The following is a 26,810-nucleotide window of genomic DNA, read 5'->3' on the forward strand; positions in this document are numbered from 1 at the left end:
AAGAGGGGAAGAAGTGTTAAAAGAATGGGAGAGAAATTAAAGGAAAGGGAAAAGAGGGTGGGTGGGAAAGGAAGGGTAGGAGAATGAAGAAAAGGGAGGGAGTGGAAGGGAAAGAATGAAGGGGCAAGAAAAGAGGGAAGGGGAAGGAAATGGGAAAGGAAAGAAAGGAAGGGGAGATGGAAGGGAAATGAAGGAAGTGTAAAGGGAAAGGATGCAGGAAGATGAGGAAGAAATTAAGTAGGAGAGAAAGAGAGCAAAATGTTATGAAGGGATAAAGACAGGATGGGAAAAGAAAGGGGCAAAAGAGAGGAAATGGGAAGGTACAGGAAAGTAGCAGAGGGGGTAGGAGAGGTAAGGAAAGATGAGACTTGGAAAAGAAGGGAGGGAAGGATAGTTGGGAAGAGACAGGAATTGAGATGTAGAATTGGAACGTAAGGGAAGAAGTCAGAAAAGCTGTTGAGGGCAGAAGAGAGAAAGCAAGGCGAGATAGCAGAAGAGAGGGAAGGCATGGGAAGGAAAGTGGAGGGAATATAAAGAAAGTGGGGGACGGGTGTTAGGAGAGCAAGGAATGGAAAGAGCATGAAATTGGGAGAGATGAGAGGAGTGGGAAAGAGAAAAGTTGGAAGGGTAAGAGAGTGGGGTGGATGGGGATGAGAGGGAAGGGAAAGAGCGGTATGATGCCAAAGAAAGAAAAATAGACAGAAAAAGGGAAAGTGTTGGAAAAATGGGCGGGAATTTTATAGGGAGGATATAGAAGTGGTGGATTTTATGAGAAGTTAGCAAAGATGTCAGGAATTTAGGAAAGGAAAGCACAACGGTAGAAAGTTTACAGAATTAAAGGAAAGGGCAGGGAGGGCATGAAAGGGGAGTTTTAAGTGAGTGAAACAGAAGGGTGGCCTCACAGAAACCATTGGGTTGGAAAAGGAGTAAAAGAAATGCAAGGGAAGTAAAGTAAAGGGAATTGAAGTGAAAGGTGCTACATTCCATACAATTCTCCTTAATGAAAAGGGAAAGGAGGAGAAACAGAGAGAGAGGGGGGAAAGGAAGGGAAATGAAAGGAAGGAAAAAGAAGGGGAATGAAAGTAGTTGGATAGAGGAGAAGAAAAGTAACACAAGTCATTGGGAGGATACAGGGAATGGAAGAGATGAGTGGGATGAACGGGAAGGAAAAGGCAGCATATAGCCAGAAAAGGAGTGGAAGGTAACTGGCACGAAGGGATGGTAAAATGGATGGAATGGGATATAACAGATGATGGAAATAAATGGAAGTGGAGGTTTTGAGACTCGTATTAGAGGAAAGGCTAGAAGATCAGAGGGTGAATTTTGGGTTACGGAAGTGGTGGTGTAAAGTTAGGGAAGGGGAAAATATTAAAGGGAAGTGAAGGAACCGGAAGGCAACTCAAATAAAGAGATGAGAGAGAGAGAATGGAAGTGTAAGGAAGAAAGCAACAGGCAGAGAACGACAGAGGGGGTGCGGGTAGAGGGAGGGAAGTGTTAGGGGGGTAGAAGGCGTGAAAAATGGAAATAAACGGAATGGAAGGTGGACGAAAGGAAATGAAGAAGGGTCATGGAAGAAGGGTGTTTAAGCTGGGAGGGTCCGCGGTGGTCGGTGAAAAGGAATGAATTTCGGGTTAGGTCAGTTTGTGATTTCTCGAGTCAGTTCCTAGTCAGCTTGGTTTTCAGTTTGAGTTTCCGATCACTTTAGATTTGTTTTACAAACCTTTGCTCCCTTGCCTCCACACCTTGACTACCTGGTTCGCCCACAGACTTCGGGGTCGATCATTCCTGGCTGCTGTCCTTGCGCCGAATGCTGCAGCGCCCTGGTTACAAGACCTTTATACAAAGGACGCGTCACAATGGAGACCTTTCAGGGTCACCGTCACATCACTACTCCGAGGAAGGGTCCATGTGTTTCCAGGTTACGGGGATGGAGGGCGTGAAGGATATGGACGCTATCCTGTTTCTTGGAAGGATTAACTAAACTGATCCAGTCACTTGTCTGCAAAGATGACCCACCCCCTGCTACCCGACATGTCGCCTCTAAGGTGGTTTCTCGTTTTCACTCTGCGGCGGCGGCGGCCTCCTGTGTTCAAGCTCCACTGCCTTCATGAACCGTGGACCTCGTGACATCACGTTGAAGAGCCTGTGACATCATCAATAATCCCTTCACAGGGAACTGCTCCTGGCGCTGCTGTGAAGGGTCGCCGTTAGAATGTTAGAATTTACATTTTTCACAGTCCGTGTGAAAAAAACGCAATTTTAAAATGATACCCATTCGCACAATTTGTGTCCACAATGCTTCCCCACTGCATATGTTAAGGCGTTCCCACTAGGCACAAACACATCTCTCTGTTCGACCCGCCCCTTCCCTCTACCAGTACCTTCCCTCTACCAGTAATGTCCAGTAATCTCCACACACCTTCTGTCAAGCAATGCTTATACCACACTGGTGCCGAGGTCTCGGGACGTGTGATGTGCAGAGTCCCAAACTGTTAATTATTTTAATGTGGTGTCCACCCAGGTGGGGTTTCAGTCTCCACTCCGGGAGGCCTCTACCTCATACCTTGCAGTAGTTCTTTGTACTTCTCGAGACGTGGTTTTCACTGTTTGTTGTGGTGCTTCTGGTGAAGTCGTGCCTGTGGTGAGTTTCCCTCCAGTGCCCGGGGGGAGGGGCGCAATGGCTTTCCCATCTGTTGCTTATTGTTCACTTTGACGTCACCAGCTGTGACACATGGCTCTCTCTTTGCAGGCCTAGCTAAAGATGGCAGACTCCTACACCACTAACTTTGGGCTCGCTCTCCTGCCCAAACAAAATACGAGTTCATGAGGCCCACTTTAAACATTTCGAAGAAAAAGCATTTTAAACGCGCAGCAGTTTTGTAAATATGTTTAGGTTAGAACCAAGGCTCATAGATCTATCAAGTTAGTTTCTTGGCGCACGAGGTGCCCACAACACATTTTGCTTTTTTAGACGCTTATCTTTGTTTTTCCTTTTCTTGTCATTTATTAGAGGCGCATTATTTTCTTTTTGTACTTAATACAGCATGGCTTCTATGCTCTATATATATCCCGTATGCAGTGGGAAAAATATTTTCTTATTAGGCCCCTAACCTGCAGAAGTACTGAACATCTCTAGTCAACCAGTCTATGGGCAGATCACCCGAGCTTTCCAACATTCTGCATCTCTGTGACTTGCGCTCGACTTAATTCTGAATTTGCACCTCGAGTTCCGGTAGTAAGTTATACCTACTCATGGACGAAAGGTGTGAATCATGATGTAGGGGTCCAAAGCAGGATAGTGATGAGCGCAAGAGTTATTTTGATGTTTTATTCTAGGGCCTAGATTTACTAATCTTTTATGCAACGCAGTAAGGGAACTTTCTGCACTGCATTGTGTGAAAGGGAGAGAGCAGGAATGAAGATATTTCTCCTAATTACACTGGGCGGCGCACCATTTTGACTCATTTCCAGGTTCATAAATATTTGTAAATCTGGGAATGTGCCAAAATCCATGGGTGTGAAACGCCCATATTCATCCATACAACTCATCCGCACTAATGCCGCTTTGTGTTACTTTAAATGTATAAACCACACAAAGCAATGCAAAAGGGCTTTGTTGGGGTCAGTGTTGTTTTACGACAACTTGCGTCACACAAGACAGTGCAAGTCCTTAGTAAATCTGGGCCCAGGTTTCATAAGTTGGAGCACTTGCATTTGTTGTAATTTCAGTAAAACTGCGAATTCTGTTTTGCTCAATTTTTACAAAATATTTCATTGAGTGCCCTGGGAGCACAACCACAGGACTCTTCTACTGAAACATAAACGGGCATCCCGGGTGTTCTGAAACATTAGCGTGCTTGCATCCTTTGTGTTCTGGCATACTTTGCCTAGTAATCCGGTGTGGGTTTTTTTTTTCTTCTTTTTTTAAGTTTTGCACAGACGGCAAGCCCAGACCCCACCGGAAATAATCATTTTGACATCAGTGCCAGAACTGGCCCTTTGAGGTTGTACTTTACTGCATGGGCGCAACCAAGTTCCACTACCTCTTGGCAGTTCTGTGCTTAAATTGACCTGCCAGTGCCGCACAAACCAGCACAGTATGTTTTACATGAAACTAAAAGCTGCTTGGCTGGCGGGGGCACTGACTTCACTTGGCACTTTAGAGTTCCGTAGGGTTGATGTCCAGATCAGGGCGGATTAGGTTGGCCTGGTGAAGGTTCTTGCCAAGGTCAACCAAATCCAGGCAGCCCCGGTTGTAACGAGTCCAAAAAAGAATAGCTTTTCACAAGCAGACGTCCCAAGGCCTTTGTTTGAAAAATCCCAAACTGCAAAGAAAACGAAAACTGTTGCGCTTCTAAAGTCTCTGCAACATCCCTCCCTTCCATTCGGTCTTCCTCAAAAAGCAGCATTAACGCGACACGGGTAATTTGCATATCGGCTCACTTCGTTGTTGGGAAAATGAAATCTGAATGAAACGAGCATTGTCATAGATGAGGGAGTGAATCTCCTAACGCTAGCTTTTGTATTTCTGGCACTGCCCTTGCTTGGCTCTGGGCAGACCACCTCCCTTTAGGTTGTTACGAAAAGTTGTCAGTCCTAGACATTTATGTTTTGGCCTAATGAATTCTGGGTGTTGTAGTCGTGTTTTGCCCCAATTTACATATTTAGACTAACGAACCTGAAGTCCACGATTTGTAATTGACAAGCTCGGCACTGGAGACAAGTGTGCGCATGACCTGGAATGAGGTGGCCAACAGCGCTTGAAATGGAAGTATAGAAGTGCTGGTACTCACTCTTTAGGATACATGTTTGCTCTTGGGAAGAGCCGGTACTCTCCAGTTAAATGGATTGTAGCAGAAAAAAGCAGCACTTTTTTCACATTAAAGAAATGCAGGCACTCAGTACCGGAGAGTACCTGCCCATTTAAAGCACTGGTGGTCACCCTAAATCTAGGGTTATGAAGGCAGTGTCAGTAAGAGAATGTAAACCGCGATTTAAGACTTAACCTTTACTTTCTATAGATTATTGGCAGCAAACAGGAGGCCATGGGGTACAATTTTCTCTGTGAGGTAGTTTGTGTGATGTTAAATGTAGAGCAGTTGTTTTTATAGCCGAACGTCTTCCATTCACATCACCCCTTGGTGCACTGTTCAGCCTCAGATTAGCAGAGCAACGTCTGCTAGGTGTGAATTTTCCTGCTGAGGGAGCCTGATTCAAGTATCTTCTAGCCTGATTCAGTCTCTTAAAATCAAGTGAGCCTACAGGCAACTGAACTCCAAAAGGAGGGATTTCCATGAGGGGGAGCCCACTGTCTCTTGCAGTGTTGTTGGCTGGTGGTGGGGATCCCTGCTGGCAGATGCCCCACTTGGGGCTCTTCCTGGAATAACTCGGATGTGTGGCGGAGGGTATAGGTTGACCTGTGAAGAAACCTTAATGTTTAGCTATGTCTCATAGTTCTGCTTGCTGTTCGGTTGGGAGACTGTGCCTGTAGAGGTGTTTGTTATGCTGCCTTCCTTCGCACCACCATAAATGTTCAGTGTGTCACACACACAGCGTTGTTTCCCTTACTGTAAAACCCCAAAGTGGGGTTGTGTGCTTCTGCCTTCCGCAACCCCCATTTAAGTGGATTGCGGAAGGCAGAAGCACACAACCCCACTTTGTGGTTTTACAGTAAGGGAAACAACACCAGGTGTGTGACACACTGAACACTTATGGTGTTGCGAGGGATCCCCATATGACAGAATTCATATCTTGTACTTAAATCGTAGGACCTACCTCCACACTTATATGTGCTCACTGGGGATGTCCCTGTGATAGGAGCTCTCTGAAATACGGGGTTTGGGAAGGCGTGGAGTCGAGATCACGTAGTTGATATCGTGTGAATTTCACCAGCACTTTGTAAAAATATGAAATGGGGTCACTGCTTAAAATTACCCTAAGGTGGAAACCTCATATTAGGGTATGGATCTTTACCTTTATCAAACATCTGTGTATACGTACACAGAGGAACTGTGGGCAGCATTTATTTGCCTTCTTCTCCAGTATGATGGGGCTGGTGTGTGTGTGTGGGTGGGTGTATGTGTATGTTGTGCTGAGCAAATCGCCCTGCTCCACTGTCTTTCTGTCCTTGTAGACCAGCTCCAACATCTGTCTGTGCCCTAATGCCAGTGCTCATGTTTTCCTGTCAAGTTACCTCATCTCTCTACCCAGAGACAGTATGCCCTCCTGGTCTGTGTTTCCACATCCTTTCATCTGTGCCTAGTCCCAGTGTGTCCTCAGTCTAGTGCTGGTGTTGTCACATCTTTACACCATTGTATCTTAGTCACTGTGTGCTTGATCCATTGTCAGAGTCCTCTCATTTGTGTGTCTCTGTATCTCAGTCACTTTGTTTCCCTCTTTCACTGTTGGTTTACATTCTTTGTCTTTGTCCTAGAGTTATCGTATTTCTGTCCCAGTGTAAGTGTCAGTGTCTTCTCTGGTTCTAAATCTGTGGCTATTTAGATTTAGCTTCTTATTAATCAGAGTGACAGAAATACCATGTCACCATTTATCTCCTGTAAAAAAACATGATTGCTGGTTCCAGCATTTGGACTTCTTGGTTCCTTAAATGTGTTTGTTTTTTAACTTTTAGCTTGGCAGCAGGTGGCAAAGCAGTTGGATGATGGACAACCTGTGAAGAATGGGGCGCGGCCTGTGGAGTATGTTGAGAAATCATCAAGCCCAACCTTAAAAAGTGAGTCTACAACAATTTTTCTCTGGCAGTTGCGCATACGTCTGTTGCCACTTCTTCCGAGTTTTGTATAGCGCCACTTCTTCTTTAATTCATTTCAAAGAATTTGTTTGTCTAGCAGAAATTCCATCCCAGAAGCAGGATGTGACCTAACCATCACAAGCCTTGGCTATTAATTCTGCTCGTATCAGTCAATGGCCACCCGGATCCACTTTTTGTGTATGACTTACATGAAGTGGGTGTGATTTGGTTCTTGTTTCTAACATGGATGGAGGGCATTGATATTCCACATTTGGGAGACCCGATCTTCTAGGAAACAACCCTTGTGATATTCGAATTGCATGTTCCTAGTTGGTATGTAGTTGTATATCAAATTAGGTATGTGCATAGTATCCTCTGTCCCAGTTGTGCAAAGTGTGTCTCAGAGTGTTACAGATTTGCTATGCGCAGGATGTCTTTGAAGTTGGAGTCACTTAGGTTTCAGTTAAATTCAAACACTTTCCATCCACATTGCACTGTAATCTGAATTCTTTCAATAAACATTTTTATGAGCACAGGGTAGATTATCGTGCATTAACCCTAGCCATCACAAGGACTATTACTGACCCACACTCAATAGTCAGTATGAAAATACGGTGGTATTTGCTGTAACCTTGACAACAGTAAGTTATCAGCCAAAACATTATTTTATTAATTTATTTTATTGTAATCAGTTATATTTAGTACATACTTACCATCAAGTGGCACTCAAGCCTTTTATGTAATACAGAGCTGTACACTCGGGTGTTGCAGGTTTGCAAGAAAGTTAATGCAAGGGGGAAGTATAGAGATATAGGAGGGAGGCAAGGCAACTGGACATATGATTCTACCTGGTTGTCATTTTCTGCATGATTACAGATTATGGGGTATACTGCACCTGCCTCATAATCCGCCCTCCGCTGCATAATTTGATGATTTAAACCAAAATATGGTTTTGCTTAAATTGATCAAAGTAATTAAATAAGTAAATAAAAATAAATAAAAAAACTTCCACACAGTGCTGCGCTGTGATGACCTTCACTCGTAAACAAAAGAATAACCCCTTAGGGGCAACCACTGTAACTTCGTAAACAATCAAAGAAGCACACCCATTCAGTAATACACTTGAATTTGATAAAGGAGATTCAATAAAAAGAAATTTTAATGAAAAAAATCCCATAAAATACATCTCAATAATAATTGCAAATCACAATACAGATCTCCTTAAAATTATCTAGTTAGACACAATAAAAATCTATACAGTAAAATTACAAATACCCAACATGGGAGACAAAGCACAGACAATCCCCTTGTCTATTGTTATTAGCTGTGCACAAAGTGATTTTCTCCTAACCCACAGATATAGTTTTTCCAATCTTAATGGGATAGTTTCAGCAAAAAGGTCCAGCAATTTGACAAGCGTCGACGCGGTTCAGTGGTTTACTCCTGTATATTAGACCACCTTCATCAGGACAATGTGATACTCTCCCGTTCAAGTATATATGGTTATTCCAACCATTCCAGTTAATCTAATACGTCTGCTTCAAGGAAAATTCCTTTTTGCAATTCTTCCAGCTGTCAATTTACTTGTCCATGGGACATGTTGCTTCTTAAATCTACTTGTCCTATAAAAATAAATCTACTTGTCCCTTTGGTACCATGTAGTATGGCGACAAATTATGGCAGCAGTCTCATTATGGAAGAGCTCTGATAATAGCCTCTCTGATTATGCCAGGGCTACAACTATAGTAGGGCTTGCATACTTGCCATTTCAATCCCTACTATAGCAATTTCCTTATTTTACCACCTTTCTGCAGATCTACATACTGGGGCTGGAGGAAGTAGTAAGCAGTAGTTCCAGGGCTGGAATGCCTTTGAGTCTGCAAACCTACTAACGTGCATGTTTTAAGAATTTTCATTAGCTCTTCTCTAATCTTTTCCCATAATGAGAAAGGTTGGAAATGTACTCCTGACAAGGTAGAAGTAGAAGTTCTTCCAGCGTTGGGTTAAAAAAGTGGTTGGAGGAAAAGTGAACTTGTAAACACTAGATAGATTTGCACGTGAGCAAATCTACACATGCATATTTGCTCGGGCTAAAATACAGTTCACAAATATTTTCTAGGAGAACAATTTTCTGTTCTACTTATGTAATTTCTTGTGAATTCATGAAAGCCACTCATTCAAAGACATATGGGTGCACTTCTTTGACTTTCTTTAAGAATTGGATACCTAATTAAGTCTTGCATAAACAAAGACATTTTGTTTTTATTAAACTTCTATTTCTCTCTCTATCGGCTGGCTTTACTGTGAGTGATCACATTCTGCTTCTGCACTTCCACAAGGAGCATATTGGCACACAAAGTAGTTTTGTTCAATGCCAGGAATTACTGTGGCAATCCGTGGCATAACGAAACTGGAGGGGGCTCCCCTGCAAAGAACATAGACACCTCCCCCCCTAGACTCACTCAGTGCAGGTGCTGTGCTGAAGGCCCCCTCTAGAGGGGAGGTGCAGGGCCTTGTTACACCACTGGTGGCAGTGTGTGGTTTTTGAGACCAAAACCTTTTTTTTTCTTTTTGCCAGTGTTTGTTACAATGGTGAGGGCATCTTCCACAACAATAAAGTGTTATAAAATCCATGTAAAAACAAGATAATCATTGACACAACCATAAGATTCACAACATTTTTTATCGGTTGGCTTTGCCAGTGCTTGTTTATTTTCATGCTTCCATAATCATGTTGAAAATGACTATACTGATTTTCCATTAGGAATATTTTTTGGGAATTACTAGCATGCATCCAAACATTTTACTACATGATGCTCCAAAGAAGTAGCACCTACAATTTCATAGTAGCAAAACACTTTTTTTCCTACTTGAATTTTTCTCTGAACATTTTATTTTGAAAGCAAAGAATCATCACTCTTGCTTACAAGCTTCTGCAAACATTTGCATCTAATCAGAGAGCATTCTGGGAGCATTATTCTTAGCCTCATATTGTTAAACTTTTCAAACGTCATTACACTTTTTATTTAACCCGACCATTGTCAGTAGTGCAGTGTGACCTTAAAACGTTTATTTAAATGTAAAAATAAAAATGTAAATTAGCACTTGTATAGCGCACTACTCACCCGTTAGGGTCTCAAGGCGCTGTACTCATACCGCTATGGCACCCCTCCTGGCTTTTCCCTGTGAGGCGCCCACTCCTGAGCACCCCCAGGGTGAAGCCAGGCATCCAAGCGCTGTTGGATTTACAATGCTCCCTCTAATAATGAAGGCTTTTTGATTATTGAACCATAAATACAAGTTCGAACAGCCTTAGCCTGTGGACACACTTATTACCTCAACTGCAGACACTTCCTTTCCCTATAAATTGGCACCCAAAGGGTTTGAGTGAAGTGGGGTGGGTCTACTTGTCCCAAGGACAAATAAATATGAAAACTTGTTGCCATTGACCCCATACAAAATGTCTGGGTGTGGGGCAATAGGAATTCCACATTCCTGCAGTGGAGGGCAGGATTCAGCATTTCCTCCCAGGCTGGTGATCTATCCTGTCCAATAGCTGGCTCTTCCTGATTGATCAAAATGGTTATGCCCTGTCCCTTTGCTCCATCCCACCCACTATCCTCCAAAACCAGAGCAAATTTTAAGTTTACTGTTCTCCACTTTGGCCTCACCAGTGCTCCTGAGGTGTTTACAAAAGTGATGGCCATAGTTGCTGCCCATTTTTGGAAGTCAGAAAGTAAACCAACTCCAAACAATGGCAAACCTCTTGACATTGTTGGAGTTCACTGTCACTGAGCTGAAGTCCCACCTGACTATTTCACAGAGGCTTCAATTAATTGGAACAATCCTGGACATAGTTCAATTCAAGGTTTTCCCTTCACCTCAATGGCACAAGGACATTCAGGACTTTCTTGATGTGTCAGGCTTGGTTCTGGCTCACAGTGAGAACAGCTCTAAGGTTTCTTCACCTCTTAGCCTTCTGCTTTCTCCTCGTCAGCTATGCCAGGTGCCCCATGCGTCCCCCGCCATTGAATTTGAAGTTTCAAAGGACCAGAATCAAGACACTGTGGCCAATGCCATTGAGCTGACCTTCTGGTCATGAGACATCTATCCTTCGGTCAGGCTGCAACTTCGCGAGGACCTCCTGTCTCCTCAACGTGGCATGATTCTCCACCTGAATCTGCACAGTCTATACCTTCATGTATGGCGATTGTGTGGCGGCAACCAACTGTGTTTGATCTGCTGCTTGAAATGGTGGATGCCATTCTTGCCACTAAGCACCCTTTCACGAAATCCATTTATGCCAGACCCTGGGACAGATTTGTGGCTTGGAGTGGTGTACGTAAAACTGACCTGGAATCGGCCCCTTTAAGGATAATAGACATCCCACAAACCTTCTTACACTATGGTGTAAGAGTGTATGCGTGGGGCAAGACAACTTATAGTGCACCAGCATAGGGCATGATAGCAGCAATGCCAAATCTTTGTAGATGTGGCACTCTTGCTGTCTCCATTTTACGCAACACAATGCAGAAACATTGGTTGCTGCTCCGCATTGTATCCTTGTAATTAAATCTGGCATCAAGTATCTTCAGAAATATGCAAGCCTAGCTTCTCTGCCGCTTATCCTAAAGCTGTGGGCTCAATATGACGTGTTAAGCAAAGCCTCTTCTTACTAGATCAGTGACTCTTAACCTTTTGACTTCCATGGACTCCCAGTGAATCACTAATGAAAGCCGGGATCCCTGCCTAAACAATTCCTACAGTTTAAACCTCAAAATATACAGAGAACGACAGAAACAAGTATACTTCAAAATTATGCAGAAATTATGAAATACTTTCCAAAATTCACAAACAAAAAAGTATACCAAAATGTTATTTTAAATGGGAAGGTTGTAGCTTTTCTAACTGTAGACTCTAGCCTAATACTTTGTTTTTTTTTGCATACTCTTGCATGCTAAACACTACGGTCCAGATTTATCAATCTTTCACGCAACGCATCACAACATGACACATTGCTGCACTGTGCTGCTTGAAAGGAGCGGACAGGAATGTGCAATATTTAAAATTACATGGTGCATTTCTGTCCTGTCCTGTCCTTGCTTTGGCGCACAATGTGCTGCCTTGCACCAAAGCAGCCACCCTTGCACCATGGTGGAAGGCTGCCTGCATTGAAGGCAGGATTGTTTTGGTGCAGGAAGGGACACATTTTTGCATAAAAACAATCCTCTGCGGCCTTTTCCTCTTTCTGTGTGTGCCTCAGAATGCATCAAATGTAGAAAGAGGAAAAAATGAGGAGGAACAAACATTTCCCCTTGTTACGCCTCCGCTGGGAAGGCTTATTATTTTGATGCATTCCCAGATCTAGCACTTATGGTAAATCTGGGAATGTGCCAAAGGCCATTGGTGGATGAGTGGAAACACCACACTCCACCCAAGAAATACCTCCCTTGCGCTGCTTTGTATTCTTTATATTTACCAAGCACTGCAGGACAATGCAAGGTGGCCTTGCACTGTTGGTAAATCTGACTTTAGTGATGCATTGATCCTGTGCCACCTTGTGTGATGCGGGGGCAATGCAACACTATGATAAATCTGCCCCTACATGTTGGTGCATGCTGGTACTTTAGTTGAGTCTCACCAATCATTCATACTAATGTGTGCTATATGTGCGCTGCTCCCATAAATCAAGCTAATGATACCAACTTCATTTTCAGACTCCATTTTCAAAATTCTGAAACATTTGCTGAGGGATTTAAAAATTGTAGTTTTGTATTTGGATTTTTTTTACCTGTACATACTTTATTAACCTGCTAATATTATTTAATTTCCCAAGCAGTCACTGGCCAATAAATAGGCTTTGCAGACCCCCCAGGTGTTACGGACCACAAGGGAAGAACTACTGTAGTAAATATATACCTCTTAGATGTCCCTTTTTTGAAGAGCACTTCTATACAAGAGGTGCTCTTTTATAGTCTTCCTCTGGAAACTCAGTCACCTTTGATTCAAGAGATTTGTTTTTTTTAAATGTAACTGTATGTCTGTGCAATTCTAATGGTCATTTCAGTCTGTTGTCTGCAATGGCAGTGTGTTTCTAACAATGCATACCCCACCATACGCCTGTACACTGCACCACTCCATGCCACTGCACTCTGCACCCCTCCACTTTACACCACTCCATGCCACTGCACTCTGTGCCACTTCAATTTACTCCTCTCTATTCTACACCACTGCTCTGTGCCAATGCACTAAATTCTACGCCACTGCATTTTATTGCCTCTGCACTCTACACCACTCCAGTCTAGGCCACTCCACTCTATCGTACGCTACTCTGCAATGCTGCACTCTACGCCAGTACACTTTACGCTATTACACTCTACCCCATTGCACTCTACCCTGCACCACTCCACTGTACGCCGCTTCATTCGCCTATGAAACAATCTACTCTGTCACTGCACTCTACACCACTCTACTCCACTTTGCGCAACTCCATTCAATGCCTCTCGGCTCTAACCCACTGCACTCTATGCAAATGCACTCCACTCTGTACCACTGTACTTTACGCCACTATAATTCACTGCACTCAACTCTACTCTGCACTACTGTACTCTATGCCAGTGCATTTTATGGCACTCTACTTTGCATCACTCCACTCTACGCAACTGAACACTGCATCACTCCACTCTATGCCTCTGCACTCTGTGCCACTGCACTCAGTACCTCTTCACTCTTCACCACTCTACGCCACTCTACTCTGTGCCACTCTTCTCTTCACTACACTCTACGTCTCTGCACTCTATGCCACTGAACCCTGCACCACTGCACTCTGCAATACACCACTCTAATCTACGCTACTGCAGTGTAGAACAATGCATTGTATGCCTCTGAGTTTTATGCCGCTGCATTCTATGCCACTGCACTCTACACCACTGTACTCTGCAACACTCTGCCAGTGCACTCTACACCAGTCCACTCTATTCTACTCCACGCCACTGCCCTTTACTCTACAGCACTCTACTCTGCACCACTGTACTCAACGCCACTGCAGTGTACACCACTCAAAACCACTCTAAGGTACTACATTTTACGCAGCTCTACACCGCTGCACTCCATGACACTCTACTCTGCAGCATTCCACTGTGCTGCACTGTATGCCACTGCACTCTGTGGCACTATATTCTACTCTGCACCACTCTACATTCCTGCACTCTTTGCCACTCTGCTCTACACCACTGCATTCTATGCCACTCTACGCCTTTCTACTCTACTCTGCACCACTGCACGCTACGGCATATAATCTACGCCACTGCATTCTACTCTGCGGCATTGTATGCCGCTGAATTCTATGATGCTCCACTCTACGCCACTATACTCTGAAACACTCTCCGCCAGTGGTCTCTACACCAGTACACTCTGTTTTACACCATGCTATTCAACTGCACTCTATGCCACTCCAATACACAACACTATCAGCCCACTCTTCAACATTCTGCCCCACTCTTTGCCATTCCACTTTATGACACTCCATGCCACTCTCCTCTACGCCAGTAACTTTTAGCCATGGTGTACAGCAGCCACATTGGTGTACAATATGGCTAAAACACTTTGGCAAAGCCAATAGCCCTTGCTGCATAGGTGAGACCTATTGGCTTTGCCAATGCAGGCTGTAATTTCTTGTTTGCTGTAAGATCTTCCAAGCGCCATGATTTCTGAGTAATCACACACTTTAGCAATGAAAACTCAAATCGAATCAAAACAGTAACTTTGAAGGCAGTGGTTTGTTTGTCTTGGGCAGTATGGTTTTCTCCCTCCTGACATGGGAGATTCTTTCACTGCCTAACAGTGAACTCAGAACCCATCTCCCTCTGACACACACTCAAATGAAGGATCTCCCCACCATGCCTTACTCTACCGCCGACTGAAGGAGATGCTCTGCAGCTTGACATTACACATTCCATAAGGCAGCTCCCCTATACTCCTCACACCAGCACAGATTGAAGAAGTGCCTCTAACTGACTGAAACTAGTCCAGACCGATGGAGCACCGGTCACTACTGGCCGCCTCTGCTCTCTGACACTGGAGCAGACTATGGGAGTCCCACTCTCTGCAGCTGAAATGCTGAAGGACTCCTCCAAAACTGACATTGAACATTTCTCTCTGTTATGTTATTTAAATGAGACAGGCTGCACTGTCCAGGGTTACTTCTTGCGGCATACCAACTCCTTGAGTCTTTTTATGTTGAATGCTGCACATGCTCATTCTGGCAGCAGACAAAGTCCTGCGAAGTGAGAGGTCAGGATAATAGGACTGTGTGATTTAGACACATAAATGTTGCATCATTGCCTTTTCCCCTCCAAAGAGACCTCACACCAGTGCCATACAGCCTGCAGTTGTATACCGGTAAATTTTGAACATAATTTTAAAATACCTCTCTATAATCTATTTATTGAAAATACCGTGCAAACAATGGTGAACTTTTCCCCAAACATAAATATCTCCTCTCATATTCCCATTAGCCTATGTTTCCAAAAATCGTATTTTGTTTTGGGCTCTTGAATAACTTCTTCGTATTTATCTAGGGTTATCAACAGTGGCACTTTGAGCAAAACATGAAATACGTGTAACCGTCCCCACCTTCAACATTTTATGAATTTGTATTTTTCTCCACTTTTTTGAAGTCATTTAATTTCTAGAAGTTACAATCCTATTCTGAGACAGTCACATGGAGGAGAGTGCACAGCTTTGGGGAAATAAAAAGCTTCCAGCACCAAAACTATTGTCACAGGTAAGTAATATTTTCCTTCCCTTAGTCTGAGGAGGAATTGTGAAAACACGCATGATTACAGATCAGACAACAGTCCTGGTAGTGCCTCCATAAGGTAATGTAATACAAAATATACAAACATTTCTCTCACAGGCTAAATCACTGGCTAAACCAGGATACCCAGTTTTTGTGAAGATGGTTCGACCATCTATCTCAGTGATTTCCAAACTTTTCTGTAGTAAGATCTACTTATGTTCAATGAAAATCACCCCGTGCTACTAATATTATAGTTGTGGAACTAGTGACCAAATTAGACACCTCATGCAATATTACCAGCAGTCATCACTTTAGTGCATCAGACACTGTTGCCTGCAGTAACGTAAAAAGATAAGAATATTAGCAACAAGTGTCCTGAATGCTGCATGATTTATCACTCAATAATCAGCATTAAATATATTTTGAAAATTAATTCCTTCTTTAAAAAACATAAAATCTGATTTCTGAAAATACATACATTTTCGTCCTCAACACACACTTTTCAGTGTTGCTACATATGGTGATTCAGTCGATCAAAACCTTCTAAATTAGCAGGTCGGGCTGCACAGAGGAGTGCTCCTTTTAGGTAGCTGGAGAGCTACTGGTAGCTCATGAGCTTCTCGTCGGAGAAGCCTGAGCTATCGGCTCAACATTTTTACTTGCGAGTAGAAGGTCACCCTGTAATAGATGTCAGAAATATTTTGGCTCTCTCATTGCTTAAGAAAATGTACTGTTGTCACAAGTAACAGAATCTGACTGGCATCATTATACTTGTGTACAAACAGCAAGCTAGAAGATGCTATTTAATATTATTGCAAAAGGCTCTTGGATCTTCTTCTGTCAGAGGTCAGTCTTGGAAAGGCAACACTTTATATTTTTGGGAATACAAGGTTTTGCTTAGATTTGCCTTGACTCTATTTCTGTTGACTCTTGACAATCAGACTTTGTCACACTCTGGACTACTGTTCTTTACTGGCCTCAGGTGAATTGAGCCTCTAACATCGGTCAACTCTAGCAATTCTCAAAATACTACTCTTTTCCTTTTGGGATGTCCACCACATTGGAGCCTAAGCTAGGTGACCTCTTTGAAAACAGGAACATAAAAACCTTCCAACAAATTAAAAAAGAATATGAACATAATTTGGAGATGTTCTGAACTCAGATACTGGGCCCATCAGAAAATCATTGAAGTTTGGGGCTACAAAGTATAATAAAGACGTTGAGAAAATACTACTAACAACTGACAGTCACTCAGATATAATTTCCAAAATATACCATCTCCGCAGATCGAAGGAAGAAAGGGAGAAGAAAAGCTTCCAGGTAGCATGGGAAAGAGAGCTAAGTGTTGTAAATGATGTCAGCAGATACTGGTAGAGATAGGCAAGGCTGCAAAGATTGGAAGGCATCGAAGTGAGTAAGAAGATCCTATACAGATGGCATTGTACTGCAGTTAAGAAACATACATTTTGCCCAGGCAGTACTGACTCATGCTGGAGATTATGGTGAACTTGGAGTACATTATGCCTGATGGCATTGTTCCAAGGTTGAGAAATGTTGGAATATAGTCCTGAAAGACATTACAGCTAATTACAATAATTTAGTTTCCCTGAGAGTCGTCAAGTATATTATTAGAATGGGCTCCGGACATCAACTCAGAAAGGGGGAAGGGCGTTGTAAAACCTAGTAAGGACTCTACTCCTAGGGGCAAAACAAATACTGTTAACAAACTTGAATAAAGGGGATCACTGAATGGTAAAAAAAACTTTGGCGATTGGAAAAAATATTGCATGATGGGGATGTTACTGAGAAACAGTTCATAGAAATATGGTCACCATTGTTCAACTTCTTTTCTTCGCTCTGCAGATTAGTCAGTTGTCCAAGAACTTAAGTGCCTTACAGACTATTCCAGTAGAAACTTAAAAATAACTGAAAGGGAGGACAGATGGGAGTGTGACTCCCAGGTAATGTGCAAACACATTAGCCTCGTGCATAATTAAAATGTGCTAGCAATTGTATTTACTGGGCCAGATTTTCTTACATTTGGCTCAACAGAGCGCAGTATCCAAAGTTGCTGTACTGCTTCAAGTCAAAGGGAGCGAGCAGAACAGCGCCATATCTGTTATGGTGTGTTATCAGTATTTGTAATAGCATACTGCCACCGGTGAGGTTATCTTGGCACGGAGCGTGTGAGAGTTTAGCCCTCGTGGCAGTGCTGTTCGAAGAGCCAGGTCTTCAACTTCTAGCCGAGCTCAAGAAGAGACGAGGAGGCTCTAATGTGTAGTTGGAGGTCGTTCTACACTTGACATGTGATATAGAGAGAAGGCCTGACCTCCGAATCAGGTTCTGTGTACCCTTGAGATATGTGCTAGTGGGAGTCTGGCAGAACAGAGGTGTCTGGAAGGTTAGTGAAATGAGATCTGATTGTTAAGGTAGGCTGGGCCAATGTTGAGTAGTGCTTTGAAGGTGCGGGTGTAGAGTTTAAACTGTGCCCGTTTATATATCAGAAGCCAGTGGAATTCTTTGAGGTATGGCCTGATGTGCATGCTGGATTGGTGGTTGAGGGTAAGTCTGGCTGACGAGTTCTGTATGGTTTGTATCTTCTGGTGAGTTGCTTGTTGATTCTGGGGCAGAGGGTGTTTCCGCTGCATCCTGCTTGCTGGTGAGAGGGAGTGTGTGGTGGTCTTGCAAGTGTTGCTCGGGAGCTAAGAAATGGCTGTGTTTTGCTCTCCCTCTGCACTGATGCATTTTTAAGCAGTCCTGCGCCATGCATATTCACATGTACCATAGTGTAAGGATGTGTGTGATGTCTAGCATATGTTTTGTACTGGAAGGACACCCTCCAGAACCAAATACCAGGCTTAGACATACTTTAAACGTTTTCAAGTTTGTATGTATGCTGTACAGTAAAGTTGGAAAAGATTGGAGAAAAGAAAACATTCTCCAACTTTACGCCTGCCTCTTGAGGGCTTGGATTTTTTACATAGTGCCCTGTCGACCATTTTCATTAGATAGGGACTTTTTCTCAAAATCTATGGATTTAGAGGTTACATAGCCAACACATAAAATAATAGTGATAGGAGACAACTCTGCCTGGTGCCCATCTCAATCTGCCACGGCTTTGAGATGACTCACCCATCCTAACTCTAGCCATTGGTAATGAGCTCAACAACTTCATCCATCCCAAATAGGAACTAGTTATACCCAGGTCCATAGCAGTTCCTAGAGACAAGGCCAGCTCAATATATTGAATGCTTTCTCAATATCCAATCATGCAACCCATGAAACTAGATCATCCCTGGGGATACTATCTATTATGTGAAGGAGAATGGAGAAGACATAAATTAAAGAAGGTATTGTGTTGTTTTATATAAACCATTTTGGTGATGATGTACCAACAATGGTACCACCATCAACAGTCTGTGTCTTTACCATCTGATTAATAACTGAAGTACTGCATTGTAACTGTCATTGAATAATACATTTCTTCACAGCAAATACATTTTGTCATCATCTCTAAGAGTAATAATTCTAAAGGATGTAATGGACCATATGACGTGCATTTCCATTAGAGGTGGTTACTGAGGTCCGTTCTAAATATTTATGTATTGGTATAACTGGGGTTGTGGCTGAATCATACATCAGTTAGTTTCACAGTTACCACAAGACTTTTTTCTGCTTCAACCAGTCTCCTGCGTGCAAACATTTGTGAAAGTATAACTGGAAAGGGGAGAAACCCTACATGATATGCAACTCTCAACAATCTGGAATTACATGAAGCTTCACTTGTATACGAAATGTTCCTCCTGGGCCTCACCATTAAACACTGCTTTAATATTCCAACATCAGAAAACGTGCCAAATGCTGAGGTCGCCAAATACTAAAGCTGCTTCGTCTTGATCTGACTTCATGACTCTTTCTTCCATCGCCCTACACTTCTGTCTTTTTGCCTCACTCTTCCAGGTTCTTTAATGCTCATGTTTTCTCCCTTTGCCACTGTTTTGCTATCTTCATCTTCCTCCCTATCTGTTTCCTCCGGTTCTCCCTCTTGCTCTGGATTGAAGTTTGAAGATAAGAAATAAATCCTGGTCTCCAAAAATGAGTACCAGTGCATACCACCCTTAAGTGTATTTAGGTAAGTGTAGGTTTACTGTACTTAACTCCACATAAATTAACCGTAATTATATAGCTAACGTCTAGGTACAAGTGTTTAGGAATAGTAAACCTATACTTACTTGTATATTCTTGCTTTTATGACATTTTGGTACTCGATGTTTAGGCTGTAATATTTTTGTATGACAATATGTTGCCATTATTGTGTCATGCAGCCATTTCAAAGGGCCAGTCTGCCACTTGAGTCTTTTATTGATTTGGTGCAAAAAACATTACGTTTTTCGCTTTTCAGTTTAGATTGTCCAAAAATGTAAACATTGAGTCTTTCTGAAATTTGATCGTGAATGGCTTGGACTGATTTTGCTGCATCTTAGGGAAGCATGATTATGCTGTCTGCTTATGTCTCGTGTTTGTATAATGATTACCTCTATGTTAAACGGTGCGTGAAAAGGGCAAGATGCTTTGTGAAATACCTGTCTGCCATCTAGGGCCACAGTTGCAGAGGGCCTAGTGAAGAATTTGCCTGTGGTAACCATGTGTGACAAGTACGTGCTATTGATGCTAGACAGTTTACTTACATAAATCTGGTTTGTGTGTGGTGGATTAGTGAGTTAAACGTGGTATTCGACTGGAACAACAAGACGTTAGCATTTATCCTCCGGTGTATATTCAAAACCTAAATCTCCCTATAGTTTGTATTTTGTATGAGGTCTTTACCTACTTAACAGCACAGCAGGATAACTCGCCCTGAGGCTGTTCTCACCATGTAACTCTCCTCCATAAATTCTTAAAGTTGTACAAGTGATTCCCTTACAAATAATTGGGGAGTCCTGTGTAAAGAGTTTGTCATTGCCATCCGGGCCATGTCTTTTGTTGACGGAGAGCATGTTAAATGATCTTTGCTTCGTGTATTGGTACATTTGTGATGTCTTTGTCTACTTCAGAGAAGCAGTGTTAATGTCGGGCAGGGAGCAAAGGTCTGAACACAATTTTAGCAACATTTAGAATGTCAGTGCCTTCGACAGCAATGGTTCTACTTGATGATAGGCAACTTTCTCTTTATTTTTGTGATTAAACAGCTTGATTTGTTAACACTGCCAAAAGAATTTACGGATTAGCATTGCATCATTTTTTCGGAAGAATATTACGCTCTATTTTTATTGTTGAAGGTTTACATCGCTAGAAACTGTATTTTGAAGCCAGATAGGTTTCTTGGCTGGCTCTAATATTATTTTTGAGATCACTATTTTTTTTTATTTCGTGTGTGGCCTTGCTTATTTTGCTCCACTTTCATCGTGCCTCCAATTGTAAACATCATGCCTTTCCACAGGGGGTTTGTGGGACCTTTTCCCAGTCTGTCTCTCCAAAGTAAGGTGGCCTCTCATCTTTCTTTCGAGCAGACAGTTCCTCAAAGATTTCATAATTCATCCTCTTCAGTTTGTTGTTGTCAATAGGTGTTGGTGTCCAGTGAAAAGTATATGCCGAAATTATATGTGAGGGCACCCTAAGAAACCTTTAAACTATGCGAGAGTAGCTGTAGTGAGAAAATTAAAACAACGTGAATGTTCATGCTATTGGAGTCTCCAAATTTCCTCTATTGTGACATGTTTACGAGGGGAAGCCAAGGGTTTATGGGCATACATGCATATTTGTGAAGTGAGATTTTATATCATTGCGTAGAATTAATCCATTCTGCTCACATAGCGTTTAATGACCATTCGCAGCACTGTATGTGGAATTCAGCGAGACTGTTTCTTAAATTGCACCCTATGTTTTGGCGTATGTAAAAGCTGAAGGATCATTGATAGTTTTCAGTTGCTGGGAAATCGATTTAAATCTGATGTTTAGTATTATTTTATACCTATTTCAAAATGATCTGCAATCTCACTATAAACACATAGTAAAAAATAATGTAGGATACTCAGAGTGTGATTTGAGTCCGCTCTGCTCATTATTCACTGGTTTCTTGTTTCTCTCAGTACCTTTCTTCTGCTTCAGTGGATTTCCTGCATATTCTTGTATTAGTTCAGTGGGTAGGCCCAGGCCCTGCAGCCAAACCTATACCACGCACGGCCAAAGACCATGCGCAGAGGGGGTTGGCATAGTTAGATATGGTAACAAAACATTGCTTTATGGTAAAACAAAAACCTGGAAATTCACTGAAAAAAAACAAAGGTTAAAGTGACGTTCTAGTTAGGTATGGAAATAATATCTTAGTTTATATTTTAAAAAAACTCAGAAATTAACTGAAAATTACTGAAATCTACCAGTTATAGTTAACTGAAATAACTATACCTTGTGCCCTTGCCTTGTATTGCTCATGACCTCACACACTACAACACTGTGGGAAACTGGCACTTTGATGCAGTACCCCCATACTTTTTTGCCTGGCTCCTGGACGCAACTTGGACTGGAGTGCACTGGGATCCTGCTAACAAGGTTCCCAGTGCCCGTGTTCTTTCCCTAAAATTGCAAAGATAATTGGCAACACCCTTAGCTGCCACTATAAGTCCCTAGTAAATGGTACTTAGGTACCCAGGGCATGAGGTACTAAGGGTAGGCCCTTGAGGGAAGCAGCACTCACTGTGCCACCCTCTAGGGCCATGCATCCAGATGCACCCAGCACTGCCATAGCAGGCTGTGTGTCCTGGTGGAATCCTAAAATGCAAACTTGACCTGGCACAATGCCTGTGTGCCCTGTCCACTGTACACTGCATACCATATAGGTAGGACACCCCTCTGGGAGGCCTTCCAGCCCTAAGTCAGGGTGCACTATATTGTATGTGAGGGCAGAGCTGCATGAGCAATATGCCCCTACTGTGTCCTTGCCACAGAACAGCCTTTTTAAATACATGTGCTGGACACAGGTCAGTATAAGTTTCACAGCCACATGATGGCTACTCTGAATCCTGGGTTATTTAGTATCAAAACAACTCAGAATGATAAATCCAAACTGGTACCAGTACTGGAATGTACCCAGGGGTCACCTTAGAGGTGCCCCCTGCAAAAGCTAACGACCCCAGCGTGGTTGCTGGCCGGTCCCAACCAGCCTGCCACCTTTAGACACAAGTCTGAAACCCTGGGGTGAGAGCTCCTGCTCCCTGGTATTCAGAACAATGCCCTTCCTGGGTGGAGGTGCTAAAACCCCCTCCCTCACGAACGTGCACTACCCTGGTGGTGAGCTTCAAAGGCTTGCTGCCCTTGAAACTCGACTCCCAGGCCTGCTGCTAGCAGCAGATGGCCTGCCCTTTGCAATCTCCCACTTTTGGCGGGAGCAAAGGCAGGAAACTCCACAAAGGGTAGGAGCAGTGGTCCGACCTGGCATGCACCACCCCTAAGGTGTTGCCTGCGAAGTGGACACTTCATTTAATTTTTCCTCCATGCTGGATGGAAGGGAAATAGCTGATCAGGGATAGGGAAGTGACCCTTCCCACAGGGAGTGGTCATGTAGTGGGTGTAGCCACCCAAAGGTAGGTGTCCTATTGTACACTACAAGGTTTCCCCTAAAACGGCCACTAAAGTCAGTATTTAGAGGGCATCCCTAGACCAAGTAATCAGATTAGAAGGACACAAAGAAGACCAGCACCAAGAAGACCCAAGGCACGAAAACTGTGGACCTGCTGCACAAAGAAAAGGCACCAAACCTTGCCTGCTGCACCCAGGGCCCGACAGTGGCCACTGAGGAGAAGCTGGACAACTGGACTGACTTCAAGAACCCCAGAGGACCTCCAGGTTTCACCAGTCGCCCAAGAACTTCCTCCAAAGTGGAGGTACAACTCTGCAGCGAAGAAGAAACCAGCAACCCAGTGAGGGTCACTTAACTGACCGGCCACTAACTCCTGAACCAGAAGTTGCAACCAGACCCTACGACACATAAACAACCACGAGGACAAACCTTCAAGTGTGCCAAGTTTGGTGTTGCTGCGCCCTCCAGTGGCTGAACCGTACCAATACCCTTAGTACTGGTCAGCTGACATCTGACACCAGGAAAACCAGCCTGTCTGGGGCTGAAAAAGGACCCGGAGGAAGCCCCAGTTGAGGGAATTCAGGAACACACCAGCCTCCTGCCAGAGACTTACCTCAAGATCCAAAGGGCATCTTTGCGCACAGCTCCTGGCTCACCGATTCGCTCTGCACCCGTCCATTCTGTGCCCTGCAATGAAGAACCTGCTGTGCCCTAAAGGATCCCTCACCCTTTGCGATCTCAACACTTCAATGGGAACCCAAGGAACCACCTGTAAACTTACCTGCACAGACCTTTTCCAAGTGGTCCCCGCCAGTGGCCCTGCACCAGCCCCAGAGACTTTTCCCCGCTGCTTCTGCCGGAATCGGGAGCTGCCTGAACCTCTCCAGCTGGCACAGTGTGCTAACCGAAGACCTCGACCAACCTGCAAAAGAAGAACTTGGTAAAGCAACTGTGTGATTTTATATATAACTTTAAAGGTGACTTTCTATTTATTCCTATGGTGCGTAAGTACGCACAAAAAGACTATTTTTCATAAACTTAAAAAATCCATATCTCAAAACGTACTGAACCAATTTTGATAATCCTGGTCTTCAAAATTATATAAAAATCTGAAGTATTTTTATAAATTGGACTCAAGTTATTCCTTCGAACGTGTGAGATGAATGATTAATACTGTGAGTACAACAAATGGTTTGCACTTCTCCAAGATTGGCCTAACTGCTCGACCAAGCTACCTTAAAAATTAGAGCATTAGGTGACCTAGTGTTTACCTCTGTAAACCAACGTGTGGTTGGCTGCACCCCCTGCACAGTGTGCCTAGTACATAGAGGGCCCGCCTCCTACACTCATTAGATGTTCTATTATTTCATTAATAACATCATTGATGACTACTGAAATTGCATAATTGATTACAACACTGTGCATGGCAAGAGCACAAGTTATAGTTACTTGAGTTAACTAGAACTGGTGAAGTTATGTTTTTTTTTTTTTAAAGGTTACATTTTAACTGACATTTTCATCTAACTGTAACGTTACTTTATCCTTTGTGTATTTTCCATGGACTTTGTATTTATAAACATGCATTTTGTGGCTGCTTTCTTTCTCCCCTGTAGAACTGATACCACTGGACCTACGGTGTTCCTATGGAATTTGTAACCTCCATGAGGTGTTAACCCATTTTTCCTGCCCTTTTGGGATTTGTGCCGAATGAGGGAAAAAACAAGGAGCAGAGCTTGCACAGTTAACTCTATGTTCATTCTCATTCTCACATGAACATGCACACTTACTTTTTTCCCCATCACATTAAAGTGGGCATGGCTAGTTCTGCTTTACAATGGTCACACTGTTTCATCGCCCTTGTTTTGAAAGGTAACAGTTCCGGTGGCTGCTGCTAACAAATTAAAAGGTTTGGTTTGGTATTTGGCAGGGGCCTTTGATCAGAGTAACTTCCGCGTGCTGCGAGGAGCTATGTGGAAGAGGTGGGAAAGGTTAAAAGGAAGGTGAACTGGCTGTCCGCGCTTCATGAATTTGTACTCCTTGTGGTGCCAGTATCCAGTGGGTCAGCAAGGGTATTTCCCTCGCAAGATATTTCCTTCATCCAGTTGAGTAGGTGCATACAAGATACTACGGTCGCTTCGCAGCTGTAATGACGTGGGCCTGTTGTGGCATCTTTAGGGATCACAGCTATAAAGAAAATCACACATAACGAGATTTTAATTCCTCAGGATAACAATATATTTTGAAATGGTTACACAAATGCATTCTAGTTTACCCCAGCTTTTGTGGAATGCTTTGATTCTCCCTAAATTCAAATGCAGTCGCTAGGGTGCTGACATTGGAGTGTTAGGTGCCAAGATTAAATTAGTCATTGCTGCGCTCTTTTTTAATGATCTCTTTCTTTCTATCTGTCGTGCCACTAAATCGTTGTTATATTTTTTTCACTTTTCAGATTTTGTGCCTATTGACCTGGAGGAGTGGTGGGCCCAGAGGTTTTTGGCCAACATTGAGAACTGCTCGTAGATGATGAGTCCGACCACAGTCGCCATCTTTGCCTGCCGCGCAGTGTGCTAGGAATGGCGTATGAAGCGCAACTAGAAAAGGGGGCGGGGCACTGCGCACCCGCATCGGGTCAAGAAACCACATAGAAACCACACGTGGACTGTGCAACTCCAGAGACATTCCTGCCCAAACTGTGCCGTGAACTGGAGCAGGAAGTTGTGCTCGATTCTGGTGGTCCTTTTTATCCCAGAGGGATAGTAAAGTAGTCCTGAGCCTGCCTTTTCCCCACGGACCACCTCTTCTTGGTCAAGTCCTTTCAAACCACAAGCCGCTTCTATTGATGCGCAATTACATGTCTGTAAGGAGCAAGCTGTCGCTGGGATGCAGCCACAAACTCTTACACTTTCCCAACTCTTACAGCCAGTGCACTGGCAGCACTCGGGGAAGAAGGAACGAGGAGACTGGACAAAGAAGGGACACTTTTATACATGCAATTTCATGTCGCTGCACATAGTGAAAATGTGTACAAACCTGATTCTGCTGATGATGGATGTAATTTATAAACCTTCTAATTTACTCGGTGTGTCCATGTGGTCAATGAGCATTTACCCTTGAGATGTAAAAGGAGATCTTGGGCAGGGGGTTGAATAGTTGTTACCGGTAGCAACAGCACAGAGTTTGGATTGAGGGCGCGTGTGTGTGCGTTTGTGCGTGTGTGTGTGTGTGTGTGTGTGGATCCTTTAGATATGTTATGGTGCACAAGCATGTGTGCGCCAATGCTAGATGGTATACGTGCAGAATGTAATGGCTTTTTCATCCTCAGTCTATTCAGACCATAGCTGGCAATAGAATGGATGTAAGTTCCTGGTCTAACCTGCATTTTCATTCCTGGGCCACCCAATCATAACTAACAGGCAGGTGCAAGGGAAGACCCGGTCACTTCAACATGGTTAATATGGGAGTCTAAGGGGCATATTTATTAAAGCGTTGTGTCGCCCTTTCACCATGCAGTGCGGCACAAGAGAGACACAACTCATAAGTTAGATTTATCAAGCCACGCAAGGCCATCTTGTGTGGCCTTGCGTGGCTTGACAATTCTAGAGTAACGTAACGCAGCACAAACTGCTGCGTTGCATTACTCTGCCCTGGGAAGGCGTTCCATGGGTGGAGCTTGGGTGTTCCCA

General features: G+C 43.4%; 1 protein-coding gene across 2 annotated transcripts in view; it reads left to right on the forward strand.

Annotated features, from left to right (window-relative positions):
• MCRIP2 (MAPK regulated corepressor interacting protein 2) overlaps nt 1–26,202 on the forward strand; it is a 117,519-nt gene extending 91,317 nt beyond the window's left edge. For both annotated transcript variants that reach the window (XM_069210490.1, XM_069210491.1), the window contains 2 exons: nt 6,632–6,733; nt 25,577–26,202. In XM_069210490.1, coding sequence (XP_069066591.1) covers nt 6,632–6,733; nt 25,577–25,647 — 173 coding nt within the window. In that variant the 3' untranslated portion in view covers nt 25,648–26,202. The remainder of the gene's footprint in view (nt 1–6,631; nt 6,734–25,576) is intronic.
• Nucleotides 26,203–26,810: the final 608 nt, after the last annotated feature.

Source organism: Pleurodeles waltl, chromosome 10, assembly GCF_031143425.1.
Source record: "Pleurodeles waltl isolate 20211129_DDA chromosome 10, aPleWal1.hap1.20221129, whole genome shotgun sequence".
NCBI classification, from domain to species: domain Eukaryota; kingdom Metazoa; phylum Chordata; class Amphibia; order Caudata; family Salamandridae; genus Pleurodeles; species Pleurodeles waltl.